This window comes from Danio rerio, chromosome 5 (genome assembly GCF_049306965.1).
Source record: "Danio rerio strain Tuebingen ecotype United States chromosome 5, GRCz12tu, whole genome shotgun sequence".
Classification (NCBI taxonomy): Eukaryota; Metazoa; Chordata; class Actinopteri; order Cypriniformes; family Danionidae; genus Danio; species Danio rerio.
Genome location: NC_133180.1, coordinates 8,309,248 through 8,327,102, shown reverse-complemented (window position 1 = coordinate 8,327,102; position 17,855 = coordinate 8,309,248). Strand labels below are relative to the sequence as shown.

General features: G+C 36.6%; 1 protein-coding gene across 2 annotated transcripts in view; it reads left to right on the top strand.

Moving 5' to 3' along the window:
* bmpr1ba (bone morphogenetic protein receptor, type IBa) overlaps positions 1 to 17,855 on the top strand; it is a 144,831-nt gene that overhangs the window by 60,152 nt on the left and 66,824 nt on the right. For both annotated transcript variants that reach the window (XM_021476002.3, NM_131457.2), the window contains one exon: positions 14,473 to 14,669. In XM_021476002.3, coding sequence (XP_021331677.2) covers positions 14,591 to 14,669 — 79 coding nt within the window. In that variant the 5' untranslated portion in view covers positions 14,473 to 14,590. The remainder of the gene's footprint in view (positions 1 to 14,472; positions 14,670 to 17,855) is intronic.

Genomic DNA, 17,855 nt, shown 5'->3' with positions numbered 1-17,855 from the left:
ACCAGGCCGGTGGGTGTTTCTGTTAGGAGTTTGTATGTTCTCCCCATGTCCGCGTGGGTTTTCCCCGTGTTCTCCGGTTTCCTCCCACCATCCAAAGGCATACAACATAACAATCAAGCATTTGTCTAACCCCTCTGTTCCCTTAGCTACTGCAGCCGGGGAGTTCTGAGATCCACCGAGCTCAGGCTCCCCTCTTGCTCTGCCAACGGGAGGAAGCCCCGGGCTCGACAATCCCTTGAGCTCAGGGCTCTCTCCCTGGACAGCATGCCAAACAAGCTTTTTATAGATGATCAGCTAAGTGTGAACTCTTGAAAGAGAGTCAAATGTCAAGATGTTAACTAAGATTTCTAAAACAAATGTAGAAAACTTTTTTTACAAAAAAAAAAAAAAAAAAAAAAAAACACAGAATTAAAAATCTAAATCTTGACTTCATTCATTCATTTGCTTGTCGGCTTTGTCTCTTCATTAATCCGGGGTTGCCGCAGCAGAATGAACTGGCAACTTTACCAGCAGAATTTTACGCAGCGGATGCCCTTCCAGCCACAACCCATCTCTGGGAAACTAAATCTTGAGTTGTAAACCCCAAATTCAAAGGGAAAAAAAAAATCTATATTTCTTAGAATTCCCATAGTCTGTGATTGTCATATTTTTAAGAAAAATAAAATTAAAAAATCGGTAAAATGTAAACTTGCAGTCACAAAAAAAAAAGAGATATGAGTCACAAGATGTTATAATGCTTGATTTAATCTTAGGTGGTTCATTCATATTAATATATATTCCAGTTGTGTTATTTCTTGGTATTTATCTTCAGGAAATCACTGAAGGCATATATTATGTCATCATAACGATATAAGGTGGCATTAAGATGGTAATACCGTGCATTTACACAGTGGCCATATTCATCTATATAAACTAGGGTTGGGCAGATAGACAGATGGCCGACAGACATCACGATGCTGAGCTGGCTTCGCCAACTGACCCAGCCAGGACTTGAACCAGCGACCTTCTTGCTGTGAGGCGACAGTGCTAACCACTGAGCCACCATGTCGTCCATTTCTGCAAATTTGTTGCAAACAATTTATATGGACTATATTTAAACAAACAACTTAAATATAGTAATGTTAGCTAGTAGCTTAATCTGTTATTTCAGCCCAAATAAATTGTTTACAACCATTTGACAAACATTTTGTAACTCCAAGGAATCATCTTTGAATCTTTTTTTTTTCAGTGAGTAAATGAACATTTTCTATTTTTTATTTTTTTTTGGCAAAAAAAAACAAAAAAAAATGAAAGCTTTCATTTTGCTTATAGAAAAGTGCACATTTTTCAACCATTAACCATCCATACCAGTACCATCTCTGTTATGAGCAGAACATTTCTACCGTTCATTTCCCAGCCTGCTGTACCACCCATGCCAAAAGATTTATGGTGAATAGCTGCTTCCTTTGTCCACTTTTAGCACTTACCAGTGTCAAACATTTGCCCTTTAAACTCCTGCCGATAACGAGGGAAAAACAAAAATAGATCACATGGAGAGTCGAAACAGACAGATTTCTGTCTTGTCATGTGTAATTGCCATCACTTCCTCTCGCCTTGTTGTCTGTGTCTTTCTCTCGGTGTTTCATGTTTTCTGCCCTCTGTGACCCTTCGCTTTTGTCTCTTTCTTTCTTCTCCTCTAATTGGCACCTCGTTAGGGAATTCTTAATTGGAGGGATGAGCCAGGTGGCAGCGGAGCCCTCGTTAGTGTGTGAAAGTGTGTTTGTCTTTGTATAAGCAGAATAAATGTGGAGCAGCGTGCATGTGCAGATTACGCTCCATTCACCCGTGTTGAACTCTTAACACATTCCCCTCACACACACGCGCACGCACACACTCACTCTGCCTCGCCGTCTGTAGCTGCATTTACAGTTGAGGGCAAAAGTATTAGCTCACCTGTGAAATGTTTTTTTCTTTTTCAAGTATTTCTCATGTGATGTTTAACAGAGCAAGGACATTTTAACAGTAATTCTAATAATATTTATTCTTCTGGAGAAAGTCTTACTACTTTTATTTTGGCTGGAATAGAATATATTTAGCCAATATTATTAGCCCCCTTAAGCAATTAATTTTTTTGATCGTCTACAGAACAAACCGTCATTTTAAAATGACTTGCCTAATTAACCTAGTTAAAGGTGCAGTAGGTGATCTTCCACAATGCTAACAGCTTAGCATAAATCTCTGAATCACAGTCCCTCCCCCTGCCATCTAGAGCCACGCCTCCTTAAACACGAGCACAGCAAAAGAACCCTCTCTCATGTGTTAAAAGCGACTATAGTACTCGTCCGGCGGCGAGCAAGCCAAACTGACATGCTATTTCAGAGCGAATATTTAGAGGTGCATGGTAAACAATATAGGGAGAGACTAGGCGGAATAGTGGTATTTATATGTGGTTTGTTGGTAAACTAATTAAAATCTACATTATCGATGCTGTAAAAGGACCTTATGAAACTGAAAGTCTTATCGATCCTTCATCGGAAGATTTTAGTGGCTGAACAACCTCTTGGTGCGGTTCGTTTGGGCAGGTGAGAATGCAGCAATCGTACTCGAGTGCGCACTAAAAGCGGACCAAAAAGCGTACCGAGACCTGCTTGTAGAGGTGGTCTTGGTACGCTTTCAAATGAACCCTGGAGCGGTTCGTTTGTGGTGAGAATATGATCCGTACTAAAACAGACCCAACCACAAAAAGTGTTGCGCCTTTTTGGACTAATCCAGCTGCTGTAGGCCAATGCACTGTGCATAATGGGATAAAGAGGAAAAATATTTGTTGACAGCGCTTTACCAACAGAGAGAGGGAAAAACATTACCTGATGGATCGTTGGTAATATTAAGATGACCATGTCGCAGTTTAGCTAAATTAATTCACACCTCTTTCTGAAGTGCTTTGCGGTGCATTAAAACATTGTTTTCAAGCCACAACTGTGCTTCATTCCTAAAATATCTAGATTGTCTAAAGTGATGTATACAAACTATATAGTATACTATGAGCAGGGATACAGTCAGCCAGCGCAGTCGTCCCTCCATAGTAAAAAGCGCCATTTTGTGTCTGCCGGTTTGTTTACTTGCGGGAGTTCATTGGCATTTTCCCCCATGTGAATTCTGACCAATCGATAAGCAGTTTAGGAACTATGTTCAACATCTGGCCAGTGAGAGATGTGGATTTTGTCAGATGACTGCATTTTGGTTCTTTTCATCCGTCTCGGACCAAAACTATCAGTGTGGTGTGAAAATGACCCAAAGACGGCAGAACATGCAACAATTTCATCATTTATTGATACATGGTCAGAACCAAATAAAGCTAACTACAGATGTGAAAGCACTCTAAAGGCCCGTGCTCACTGAGACGTTTTTTGCTCGGATTTTCCATTAATGTTTAACGCCCCGTGACTATATAAAGGCCGTCAATGTGATTGTGCACACCAACGCGCCAAACGGCAAGCGCAAAAGCGTCATTTTAAAAAAAAAGCCTCGTGCTCATTTTTTTGATTTGACGTGCTGTGTTAAAACCCTCTCCACCAATCAGGTTGGCTCTTTTGTTCACGTGCACGGAGCTGCTGAAGTTACAGTAAACAGCAAAACTGCCATTGCAAGCGCACATTGAATAAGATGCCCAGAGGCGATATGAACGTGGAGCTGCTTATTGCTCTTGTGAACAATAATAATTTCATCATCGCTAGAGCTGGAGCTTCTCCTTAAACCATCCATGCTTTATTCGAGTCACCAGCAACTTTTAACAACAAGCGTGTGAACTACCTCTCTTCCTCTCCTTCTGTGTTTACAAGCGGGTGTTGGAAGCTTAAAGTGAGGAGTGATTTTGAATACTCTTCTGCTTGATGCCAGTGAAAATTAGGTTTGAATCCTGAAAAACGTCTCGTAAAACGCTGACGATGAACGCAAACGAAAAGCGTCCCAGTTTGTAGGAGCCTTAAGAGTAAAGTGAAGAGGCTAAATGGAGGAGGCTCGTTCTTTATCCTGGCGCTGCAGATGGTCTGTTTAACTGTTTCCTTGCTCATTAGGAGAATAAACACAACTGTTAGACCATGCGCCGGGGTGCAGAGTGTATTTTTCCGTCCTTAAAATAGCAAAAGTGGATTCAGACATGCCCTTAATACTATTGAACTATGTGCTTTAGACTTTGTGCCTAGATCGTTAAAATAGAGCCCTAAGAAACCCATTCAAATCCTCACAACACATGCAAATAGCACAGAACACATCAGATGTTTTATGAGGACTTGTTTTTAAATATGCCACTATGCTGACGCATAAGCATTTTTTTAGCTCCGCCCTCTTTTGAAAAGAGCACAATCTTATTTGAATTTAAAGCAACAGTCACCAAAACAACACAATTAGGATCAAAGCCTAAAAGGGTCAGCTTCAAAGAGTTCAACATTATTTGTGTTGCTTTTTTGAGCTTAAACTTCACACACACTCTAGGGACATCAGAGAATTATTTCACTTTGTAAAAAGGGGCAGGATAGGTCCCCTTTAAATCCTTTTTTGGTGAAAACAACAGTTCTTTCTTTACCTGTCATGATCTTTTGAACTTTGCAGACCTTTACAAACAGTCACGTTACACACTGTGAAAGGAAGTATTTAAAGTATTAGTTTTAGCTTTACATTCCGAAGATTCTGACTGATTCGTTGTGGTCGGTGAATTAAATAGAATCAGTTTCAATGATTAATTTGCTCACAAGTTGGGTTATTCATAGCCACGAATGCCGAGGCTCGCCTGTAAATAGGAGTGTGTAGGAAACAGTGGTGGGTGTTGTGTGTGTGTGCTGGCACGTGATGATCTCAAACAGGTGTGGGGTCAGTGAAGCTCTTCAGGTCATTAGACTGACCTGTGATCGTTCTCTCTGCAAACTAGACACACACACAAGCTCTTTTCTAAAACATACTCATATGTTTCCTATGCGAAAAGCTAAATTATTGCACACACACACACACACACACACACACACACACACACACACACACACACACACACACACACACACACACACACACACACACACACACACACACACAAATATTTAGGAACAAATACATTTCTTTTACACTTTCTATTACCTTTCTGTACATATTTACAATTACATGTACTCAATTACAGTGAATTTTAAGTTGTTACATTTTAAGTTGCACATTAATTACATTTTTTAAAGTTAAATGTAAGTTGACCCGTACAATTTAATTTTAAGTGGTTTGTCACATTTTTAAATAACTTTTTTTGTAAATTAAATTTTAAGTTAAATTTTAGAATACAGTATTAAATAGATTTTAATTTTAAATTAACTTACATTTAAAGTTAATGTTGCATTTTAATTTGTATTTTAGTTTGTTTTAACTGAAGTTTTAAGTACAATTAAATTATCACATTTTAAGTTTCAATTTTATTGCCAATTAAATTTAATGTTACATATTAGAATACATTTTTTAATTCGATTTTATGTTGAATTAAGTTACATTTTAGATTGAAGTTGCAGTGTAGTTGATATATTTTAAGTTGCATTTTAAGTAATTTTCAGATGAATTTAAATTGTCACATTTAAATCAATCTTTTGTTGGAAATTCAATTTTAATTACATTTTAGAATAGATGTTTAGATAAATTTTAAGTTAAATTACGTTACAATTTAGGCTTTATGTATTTTAACTTGCATTTTAATCGACATCTTAAGTAAAACTTTTCAATTAGTTTAACTCAAATATTAATGTAAATGTCATTTTTCCCAAACATTTTAAAGTATATATAAGTTACATGTTAAATTTACGTTATACATTAATTAAACAAAACTAACTAAAAGTTACATTTTAGAGTACAATTTAAATAAATTTGCAATTTGAATTTAAATAACATGTAATAATTACTTTTGCATAGATTGTATTTTATTACTTTAGTATTAAAAGTTAAATTAACTTAAAATTTATTATAAAATGCAACATCATCATATTTAAAATTTTACTTAATGTAATTTAATTTTAATGTCCAGTTTAAAGTACAGCCTAACAGTACTGCCTACAAAGTCAGCTCACTATACTTTTTGGAAGCACAACCATCGTCTGAACATCTCTAGGCTTAAACTGTTTATGCGTTTATTAATTTTAATACCATTTAAGTGATCGTATATTTTAAATTTAATAAATAAAATGTAACAACATCATATTTAAAAACTGAACTCAAAATGTGATCCAAAGTATTCCTAATTTTGTTCTTGAATCTACTTTAAGTTCTCTCCCAAATTAAAATGCAGCCTAACAGTTTACTGCCTACAAAGTCAGCTAACTATACTTTTGAAAACACACCTATATTTTAAATTACATTTTAAGCTGATTTTAAGTTAATCTGTCAATCTGTTTTTGGAAATTAAATTTTAATGACATTTTAGATTAAATGTTTAAATAGATTCTTTAAGTAAATTAAGTGACATTTTAGGTTGTATGTATTTTAGGTTACATTTAAAAATACGTTTTAAGTAATAACTTACAATTCATTTAACTTTCATATTAATCTCTGAATATTTAAAAAAAAACTTTTTAAGGTGTATATATATAAGTTACATGGGCGACGCAGTGGCTGTGAGTGCTGGTAGACGCAGTGGTAGGTAGTGCTGTCACCTCACAGCAAGAAGGTCGCTGGTTTGAGCCTCAGCTGAGTCAGTTGGCGTTTCTGTGACGTTTGCATGTTCTCCCTGTGTTGTTCCCCCACAGTCCAAAGACATGTGGTTCAGGTGAATTGGGTAGACTAAAGTGTCCATAGTGTATGAGTGTGCATGGATATATCCCATAGATGGGTTGTAGCTGAGTAAAACACATGCTGGATAAGTTGGCGGTTCATTCCGCTGTGGCGACCCCAGATTAATAAAGGGACTAAGCCGAAAAGAAAATGAATGAATAAGTTACATGTTAAAAGTACTTTTTTAAACAATAAATACATAAAAATGGCACTAAACGTTACATTTTAAACTACAATTTAAATTAATTTACAAGTTGATCTCAAATAATTATCATGTAATACTTACTATTGCATATTAGATTATATTTGAATACTAACCGTGCATTCACACAGTGCTTCAGCGTCAACGCTTGACCAGGCGCGTGTCTGAAGTTGGGGCTGACGCAATCGTCATAACAGCATCGGCAAATGAAATTAGTGTGCAATTGGCTACTGTCTGAGCTGGGGTATTTGCATATAGTAATCTGATTGGCTGACGATTCTGTTGGCGCTTGAAAATTGTAAGATTCCCAACCTCTGCAGCGAGCAACGCCACTGAAACAGCGCCGACGGATCCACAATGCAGTTCGCCATGCCTAACGTCACCCATTTAAAGTGAATGGGAAGCGTTGACGCTGACATGCCCCGTGTGGAGTCTATATGAACTTAAAATGTAATATAAAATGTAACAACATCATATTAAAAAAATTACTTAAAATGTGATGCAAAGTATTCCTAAATTTGCCCTCAAATCTAACTTAAAATGTGATTTACTTCTAACTTGCAATGTAAAACACAGCCTAACAGTCCTGCCTACAAAGTGAGCTCACTATACTTTTGGGAACACAGCCGTCGTCTGAGCATCTCTAGGCTTAAACTGTTTATGCTTTTATTAGTTTCAGTGCTATTTAAGTGATCGCAGCATTATAAAGCACGCGTGTGTTGTTCAGACAGCTGAATGTCTATTTTTGCTGCCTCCACACCTCCACATTTGGACAATCAACACCTCTCTTTGACACACAGCGCACATAATGGCAGCGACAACACACTCACCTCTCCTAATGGCATCAAAGCACAAGCTATAGCACCAAGCAAAAGCTGACAAACGCGAGCTTTAACAGACCAGCGTCCCTTCTGTCAGCTGCGAAAACAGGAGCAAACATTTGGAGGATGACTTTGTGGAGAACAGATGGAGCGTATTGACTGCTGTTTGTATGGGTGGCGCTGTTTTAGGTGGAATGTGTGTGTGTTTGCTGATTAAATTGGTTGGATTTGTTATTTGATCATTGCAAACAGACGTAAGATAAATGAAAACACTGTAGATCCATTCAAATCCCCTTAATCTGCCTACCTACACTGTAAATAAAGCACTCTCTCAGAAATAAAGGTACAGGAGCTTTCACTGGGATAGTGCCTTTATAAAAGGTACATATTTGTACCCAAAGAGACCACAGTGGTTCCTAAAATGAGGATATTATTACATGTTTCCACTGACTGGTACAGTACAGTAGAGGTCTGCATTCCCACGGCTGCGACCAGATTTCTGCGGCGCGGGAATAAATTTCCGAATAAATCGCGGGAGCGGTCGGTAACAGGTTTAATTTGGGACGGGAGCGGGCTGTCTAGCAATATCGCGGATATTGCTATGCGAATCAGAGAGAGAGCTTTGCCTGTGTGTGTGGGTGCTTGGTGCTTGTGTGTGTTTATGTTAGTGTGCGCGCGCGCGCGAATGAGAGACAGAGAGAGAGAGAGAGCCTTCCCAGATAGCAAAATACACTCGGGCCAGTTCCGGCTAGATTCTTGCTTGCCGGAGACTTACCACTCGGCCCGGCTCCGGCTGCCAAATCAATCGGGCCAGATGCGGCGGTCGTAAGCGAGCCGACGCTGCCACATCCGTGCCGGAATCGGCCTGAGAGTAATGTGCGTTGCGGCTCGGAGCTGGCGCGACTCAGTATTTATATACCTTTATATAAAACCTTTTGGTATTACATTGGTACTTGATACATGGTATTACAACCCTTTGAGCTGATATAACAGCAAACGCCTGTGTGTCTGCTTGGTGCTTGTGTGTGTGTGTGTTAGTGCGCGCGCGCGCGTTTGAGAGAGAGAGAGCTTTGTCTGTGTGTGTGTGTGCTTGGTGTGTGTGTGACTGTATAGCTGGGTGATTTTCGGTTTTGTTCTCCCCCGCTCTTTAGCGGGATCATGCGCGGTGGCCAGAAAACGGGGCGGGTTGGGCAGCAGGACAACAAATTCTTAATATAAGCGGGAGCGGTCGGGTTCAGGCTAAAAACTGGCGGGTGCGGGAGGGAGCAGGATTTAAGATTTAGTCCCGCGCAGATCTCTACAGTACAGTACGAGTCGATGCGGGTTACCTTTATCTGGCTTTCGTTTCCACTGCCTAAAGGGTACCAAGGGTGAGGTGAGGTGAGGTGAGGTGAGGTGAGGACAGAAAGTCTCAGTTGGCGTCATTCTCGCTCAAAAATGTCTACAGTAAAGCTGTACGGGTTGCTTACATATCATATGAGAAGCACTTCTCACAAAAAAAGACGCTTTATACACATAAATATTTGTTTATAAATGTTCATTACTAACTTTTCTATGAATATGAGTTGATTATAACTAAAGGTCAGTCTCCGATATGTTACCAATTAAATGATAAACTACACACAGCATACATTTGGCCGTATTTAGTTCGATTGAATCGCACTAGAGTTCGTTTTCCCTTTTGGTGCGGTTCGTTTGGGCAGGTGAGAATGCAGCAATCGTACTTGAGTGTGCACCAAAAGCGGACCAAATAAGCGTACCGAGACCTGCTTGAAGAGGTGGTCTTGGTACGCTTTCAAACGAACCCTGGAGCGGTTCGTTTGTGGTGAGAATGATTCGTACTAAAACAGGTCCAACCGCAAAAAGTACTGCGCGTTTTAGACTAATCCAGCTGCCGTAGGCCGATGCGCTGTGCATTATGGGATATGGAGGAAATATATTTGTTGACAGCGCTTTACCAACAGAGGGGAAAACATTACCTGATGGATCGTTGCTAATATTTTCGCAAGATGACCATGTGGCAGTTTAGCTAAATTAATTCACCGCTCCTCCTGAAGTGACGAGCGACGCATTAAAACACTGTTTTCCAGCCGCAGCCGCGCTTCATTCTCGAAATTTAAAGTTTGTCTAAAGCAGGCATACAATCAGTCAGCGCAGTCGTCCCTCCAGAGTAAAAAGTACATTTTGTGTCTGCCGGTTTTGTTTACGTGCGGGAGTTCATTGGCATTTTCCCGCATGTGAATTCTGACCAATCAATAAGCAGTTTAGGAAATACGTATGTTCAACAACATCTGGCCAATGAGAGATGTGGATTTTGTCAGATGACTGCATTTTGGTTCATTTCAACTGGTTCGGACCAAAGCCAGCAGTGTGGTGTGAAAACGACCCAAAGACGGCAGAAGATGCAACAATGTATCTTTTATTACCCTTGGTCCGGACCAAATGAAGCGAACTACAGATGTGAAAGCACCCTTAGTCCTTATTTGGGTTCAAAAACAACACACAACATATAGCTTACAGTCAGTGCAGGCCTCTCATCTGTGTCTGTAATCTTCACCAGAACATGTGACCTTAGTTAGAAAGTAATTCCGTCATTCCTGAGTTCATAATAGCCCAAAAGGCGATGATAAATATGGTAGTTTGTTCATGATTCAGGATGCTGAAACAATTTGCTCCTGTGTTTTGTCGGGCTTCTCCTTTGTTTTTTTCACTCTTCACTATGGCGTTTGTCGGAATGGATGTCGGAAGCACTTTAATAATCATGCACATGTTATTATCAGCTCAAGAAGTTTGTTATTTCAGATATAGACACACACGTGAGCACATGCAAGAAGGCAAAACCACTCTCGCTTTAGACGGGCTCGTAAAAAACTACAGGGCACAGGGTAGAACCAGCTCTTTTTCTTGGCTTTGTGGCTGTTCATCAAGACAACGACAAGGTTTTTTTTGAGCTCGGGTCGACCTTGGCTGGTTATGATATGTATAATTACGGTGTAATGTCTCGGCTGTGTATTTAAAACATGACGGCTCCTTTGTTTTCATTCTCCCACTTCTGCATGTAACGTGTGTCTGTAAACCTATAGCGTTCAGCTGCGCGTCTTGCTCTGCCTTAGGGTACTCTTTGGCCTGCTTGGTACCCTTTGCAAAGGGTGACCAAAAAGTGGTACTGAACTAAACCGAACCATACCGTACCACTCAGTGAAAACTGGCCATTATTGACCCTTCAGGTATAAATATATACCTTTTGAAAAGGTCCGGGGACAGCTCCTGTAGCTTTATTTCTTAGAGTGTGGGGAAAATAAGTATTGAACATGTCATGTTTTTTCCTGGGAATTTTATCTCTAAAGGAGCTGTTGATATGGAGTTGAACCAGATTTTGGTAAAAACCCAAACAATACAAACAAAAAAAAAACAGAAAAATGAGTGTAATAACTGAAGCTACTGAAATGTTTTTAATACTTTATGCAAAAGGCTTTGTAGGTGATGGCAGCAAAGACGCCTCTCATATGGAGAATGAAGTCACAGACTTCAACAGAGTGAAAATCTTGATGGTTCTGTGGGTCTCGTCTATCAAATCTGATCTTTATTTTGAATTTTCTGTTTGATTCAAGATATGCTGGGCCATTCTACAGATTTTCTTTCTCTGAAAGCATTTGAGAGTTTCCTTGGCTGTGTTTTGGATCTTTGTTTTGCTGAATGTCCACCCTGGGTTCATCTTCATCCTCCTGCTAATGTAGATGTTGGACTGAAGCAGCTGATATTCATTTACACTGATGAAGCACATAGGGTTGCTGAAGAACTTCTTAAGCCTTATTCACACTACGAGTGACTCGCAGCGGCAAAGCGACAATCGACCATTCATTTCAATAGAGAGAGATCGACTTCCGGCGACATTCGTCAACGCGAGCAACATCGGCCGTTGGCGACCAGGTGGGCATATTGAGTTATGTGTCAAAGCTGAGAATCCTTCAACTTTATGCAAATGAAGAGTGACTTTCTTGAGCAACAGCCAATTGGAGCACCAGTAGAGCTCACGTGATCCTTTCTCAGCTCGTTCAAAGGCTGGTTGTATTCTCTGTGCTGTAGACCTACACAGACCTGCGTTTGCTGCAGGTCGCCACCCAGAGCGACAGGCAGCTACAAAGTCGCTGCCAGAGTGAATGAGGAATTAGAGATTCCAGCTGCTGTCTGGTCTTTCACTGCCTTTCTACACCTCCCTTTCTTCATGTGTTCAATACTTTATATCTGCGTCATTTAATTCTTTACACATAACTTTGTTTGTAATCTAATTAGATTTGTTTTCTTTGCATATTGTGAATTTTTTTATTAATTAATTAATTAATTTTTGTTATAAACATTTGGTGAAAATTACAAGTCAACAGCACCTTTAGAAATATGTTTTTTTTAGGAAAAATGTTGACGTGTTCAATACTTATTTATTGATATTATTGTATATCGATAAATTAGCTGTTTTCCGTATTTTGTGATTCATGTTTTTTTTTTATCTAATTTTAATTCTGTTTATTTCTGCATTTGAATTGCATTATGGGATGTTGATTTATTTATTTTTTTTAAAAAATGTTTAACCTTGAAAAGTAAAAAAAAGTAACTTTTTATAACCTTTTTTAATAGTTTAAAGTGAAATATTGTCTAGGGTGGTGCTGTATAATACAAGTCACAGCCAAATTTACCAGAGCTTACATGCTTGTATTTTTCTTTGCTGTAAAAGTTTTTGTTTTACTTCAGCTTCATTTGGACGAGCTTGATATAGGCTAAAGGTCAGCCTAGTACAAATTGGCAGAAGAGTCAAAGGTCAAAGCATAATGATGACCTCCATTACACCTCGTTATGTGTGTGTGTGTGTGTGTGTGTGTGTATGTGTGTGTTTCACAGATTTACTGGTTGATTGGTTATCCAGAAACCTCAGTGAGAGGGAGCAGTGTTCCTTTGACCTCTCTCGCTCTTTGTTTTGCTTGTGTGTTAGTTTTAGTTTAGGGGTCTTTTCTTGAATTTTCTGCTGTCTATTCTGTAATTCCAATAACTGCAGTTACCACAGTATTACGGTGCTTTTGTTGTTAGTATGCCAGTAAGGGGATTTTTATGGCAAAATTAACAAAAATTATCTTTTATTTGCATTTCATTTTAGTTTTCATTTTAGTTTTTAAATTGTTGTTTAAAATGATGCTATACTCTTAATAATGTTTTGTACTGTGCAATGAATTATGGAAAATGCTCCTTATTTAAGCAGGCTGTCACTCTACTGAACTAAACTAAAATTATGATAAAATAAATTGAAATAAATGTGACAAAAAGTAAAATAAATTAAATACCAAAAATTTTAAATTTAATAAAATTAAAAAAAATTAAATAAAAATATAAAAAAATAATTCAATTAAAATAAATTAAATTAAAATTGAATATTTTATGAGATATAAGTTAAGTATTTTATTGTGATATTATAAAACTCTATTAATTTAATTTAAATTTAATAATTGATTATAAATACATTTAATGTTGATTATGAATGAATTAACATAAAATAAATAGCAAATAAATTGTATATTTTTATTTTGAGGTACAATAAAGAGGTATAAGTTAAGCTTTGTATTATATTATATTATAAACAATAATAATAATTAACAATTAATTAAATGCAATTTAATGTTATTTTTTTTTATAAATAAAATAAATAAATATATTTTATTATGAGGTCTACTTTATAATAACTATGAACTGTTTAAATTTAATTTAGACTTAATATTTGATTATAAATGCATTTTATTGTTTCTTTTTTAAATAAAGTAACAAAATAAAACAATATATCATAATATTGAGGTATAAGTTAAGTCTTTTATTATATGATATTATATTATATTAATGTCAGCTTATATCAAGTTACGTTAATTTAATAATTGATTGTAAATGCCTTTTATGGTTTATTTTTTATCATATTTAAAAACTTTCATCAATTTAATTTTAATTTATTAATCGACTATAGATGCATTTTAATGTTGTTTTATAAAAAAGTAACATAAAATAATAAACAAATAGAAAAAATAAAAATATTAAGGCAAAATAATGAGGTATAATTTAAGCTTTTATATTATATTTTAATTTATTATATTATATTATGTTATATTTATTATTTTATATTAATTTCTATCAATTTATTTTTTTTAAATAATTAAATAAAATGCATAATAGTGTTGTGTGTTATAAATAAAATACCATATCAAAATACTTGAATAAAATATATATTTAGTTAAAAGTTGAGCTTTTTATTACATTACATTACAATACATTATATTATGCAGTTTTTCATTTCACAAATATATTGATAATAATTTGTTTCCGCTTCTGTGCCCCAGAATTAATGCTAATCTAATAAATATAACAATTACATCACTTTTAAAGCAACTCATTGCACACTGTACCAGCACACTGTATACTAGTATTCCCTGCAAACGGTGTGTTTGGATGGTTTTTAAAAAAAATGCAAAGGGAGGGTGAGGTGAAAACATGGGGGTGTGGTTAAAAAAGTGGTGGGGGGCGGAGCTTGGACAAACTACACTGAAGCTACTGTGTGTAAGACTGTGAATAATCCCCTCCCCTCTGTCTCTCTCTCCCTCTCCTTCTCTCTCTCTCTCTCTCTCTCTTTCTTTCTCTATGTCTCTCTCTCAGTCGGTGTGAAGCTGTGATCGAGGCTGCTGTGGGGTGTGCAGTTTCTCACATTCTGTAGAGGACACACACACATAGAGCTGAGGGATTCTCTGGCTCACTGGAGTTCTGCAGACGCACGATGGATCTCTATAGGAGCTGCTTGCGTTGGCTGTGTGTGCTGCTCATTGGGCTTCTGGGACTCGTGGAGGAAAACTTGGGTGAGTGTCAACATTTTACAACATTTATGCGTGTTTCTAATGCTGGATTTGTAGGGCAGCTGCTGTACGGATCGCCACACACATTCGCATTTGGATACTTTAGCTGAGTTGTTACTTGTTTTGCCTGTGCATCAAGATGTTGAATTTCTTAAGGTGAATTAAAATATAGACTAGACAGTTTTTTTGTTTTATATTATGCATTAAAGGGATAGTTCACCCAAAATCTCAAAATTACCATTTACCAAACCTTTTCTTTTAAAAAAACACAGAAGATATTTAGAAAAAAATGTTTGAATCAGGTAACCATTGACATCCATAGTGTTTGTTCATTGTGTTTGTCATTTTTATTATCATGTTTTTTTTTTGGTGTCTAACAGAAAGTAAAAGTTTTAAAACCACTTGAGGGTGTGTAAATAATGAGTAAATTGTCATTGTTTTAGTGAATTATCCCTTTAAAAGCTAATATTGGTTGTTTATAATACTTTAAATAGTTCACATTGACAGTTGTCTTGGCATGATTACAAAAATCATGTAAATTGTTTTTTTTTTGCGTTCAACAGAAACTCAAAGTTTCAGAACCATTTGAGGGTGTGTAAATAATGAGTAAATTCTTATTTATTGGGGTGAACTAGCCCTTTAAAATCTAAAAAGTGGATGTGAATAGCTGGTATGTTGTTCTTGGTTGTTTATGATACTTTATATAGTTCACTTTGACAGTTGGTTGCAGATTTTGGTGTGTTTGTATGATTGAACACATTATAGCATATTGAAACTTTAAAGGAGACATTTGTGAAGCACTTGAGAAGCAGTTTAACTAAGTTAAAGTTTCCATTTGTTTTCCATTTAGTCTCAAATCTGCTAGATTTGGGAAAGCAGTAAGGCAAGGCAAGTTTATTTACAGTTTACAGAATTATTAGCCCCCCTTTGAATATATCATTTTTTTAATATCTCCCAAATTATGTTTAACAGAGCAAGGACATTTTCACAGAATATCTGATAATATTTTTCCTTCTGGAGAAAGTCTTATTTGTTTTATTTCGGCTACAATAAAAGCAGTTATTAATTTTTTTAATCACCTTTTTTTTTCGACTGTAGAACAAACCATCGTTATACAATAACTTGCCTAAATACCCTAGCCTGCCTAGTTAACCCTAATAAACCTAGTTAAGCCTTTAAATGTCAGTTTAAGCTGTATAGAAGTGTCTTGAAAAATATCTAGTCAAATATTATTTAGTCATCATGGCAAAGATGAAATAAATCAGTTATTAGAGATGAGTTATTAAAACTATTATGTTTAGAAATGTGTTGAAGAAATCTTCACTCCGTTAAACAGATATTGGGGAAAAACAAACAGGGTTTAATAATTCAGGGGGGCTCATAATTCTGACTTTAACTCTATATAGCACATTTCATACACAGTGGCAAATTAAAGTGCTTTGCATAAACAGGAATAAAAAAGTCAGCTTGTATAAAAACAAATAATATAAAAACAGATTAAAATGTGTTGAAACAGGTTATAAAAGAATGAAAAAGAAAAGAAAGACACAATAGTGTGGTCTGTTGGACGTTTCACTGTGCTCATTCAGTAAAGGCACAGATAAACAGATGTGTTTTCAGTCTTGATTTGAATGCGTCTAATGTTGGAGCACATCTGATCATTTCTGGAAGCTGACTCCAGCAGCAGGGGGCGCTGTTAGTAGCTGAAGGCTGATTCATGCAGCTTTGACTGAACTCCTGGAATTTCTGGTTTACTTGATCCTAAAGATCTGAGTAATCTGTTAGGTTTGTATTCAGTGAGCATATTTGTAAAGTATTGAGGTCCTGGGCCATTTAGTGATTTACAGACAAGTAATAGTACTTTAAAATCTATTCTGAATGTAACTGTATGCCATCATTTACTCCGCCTTCACTTGTTGCAAAGCTACTTGATCTTTTGTTTGTTTGTTTTTGAAAATAAAAAGAGAATTTTTGAAGAATGTTGGAAACCGTTTCCGTTCACCAATTTTTATGCGCATTTTGGAATATCATAATAAAAATGGAAATATATGAACAATAATGGAAATGCCAAGATATAAATGCATTTAGAGAAAATGTATGTGCCCAACTGAGTAGGCATGGGCCAGTATAAGATTGTGACGGTATGACAACATTGGATATATATATATCACTGTTTCAAGGTATCACGATATTGAGATTACTGCTCTAACATATACTCTTTTAAAACGCCTGGGTTAAAAACAAAACCTTTTCCCCTTTGTACACAATTTAATTTTATTTGAGAAACATTTACAATATTTTGTAGCAGTAAACATGTCAGGCTAAATAATTCATGTAAATTATTGACTTCTGCTGTCATCATTTGTTTTATAAAACACTGATATTTTTACAATGTAAAACGGCATCTTTGGAGATCTTTTCTGATGGAGAGACTGTTGTCATAAAACAGTAAGATTTAAGATCCTTCATGTAGGATGATTTTGTTGACTAATAAGAAAAAAATTATGGAAACACATTTACAGATTAAATTTGATCATTCGTAAAAGGTAATGTGATTTTGTGTGATGAGACAGCAGTAATGGACAAATCAGTGTTTTGAGCACATTGTAAAATATTCGAAATGTTGTTTTGGTCATTCTGAAATTCCTCAGCCAAAGTCCATCATCAAAGTGGTTCAGTATTATTCATCATTCATTCATTTTGCTTCGGCTTGGTCACTTATTTATCAGGCGGTGTCTCAGCAGAATGAAACTATTCCAGCATATGTTTTATGCAGCAGATGCCCTTCTAGCCACAACACAGTACTGGGAAACAGCCATGCACTCTCACTTTCATTCTGTTTCGGTTTTTGTGTTGTTTCTATTTTTGTTTTGTTTTTCTTTCTGTTTCTGTTCTGTTTTAGTTTTGATTGGGGCAGCAAAGTGGGGCAGTGGATAGCACATTCGCCTCACAGCAAGAAGGTTGCTATCTCGAGCCTCAGCTGGGCCATTTAAAGTTTATGTGTGGAGTTTGCATGTTCTCCCTGCATTTGCATGGGTTTTACAGTCCAAAAACATGTGGGACAGGTGGATTGGGTAGGTTAAATTGTCCGTAGTGTATGAGTGTGTATGGGTGTTTCCCAGTAATGGGTTGCAACTGGAAGGGCATCCGCTGCGTAAAAAAAAAACATATGATGGATAAGTTGGCAAA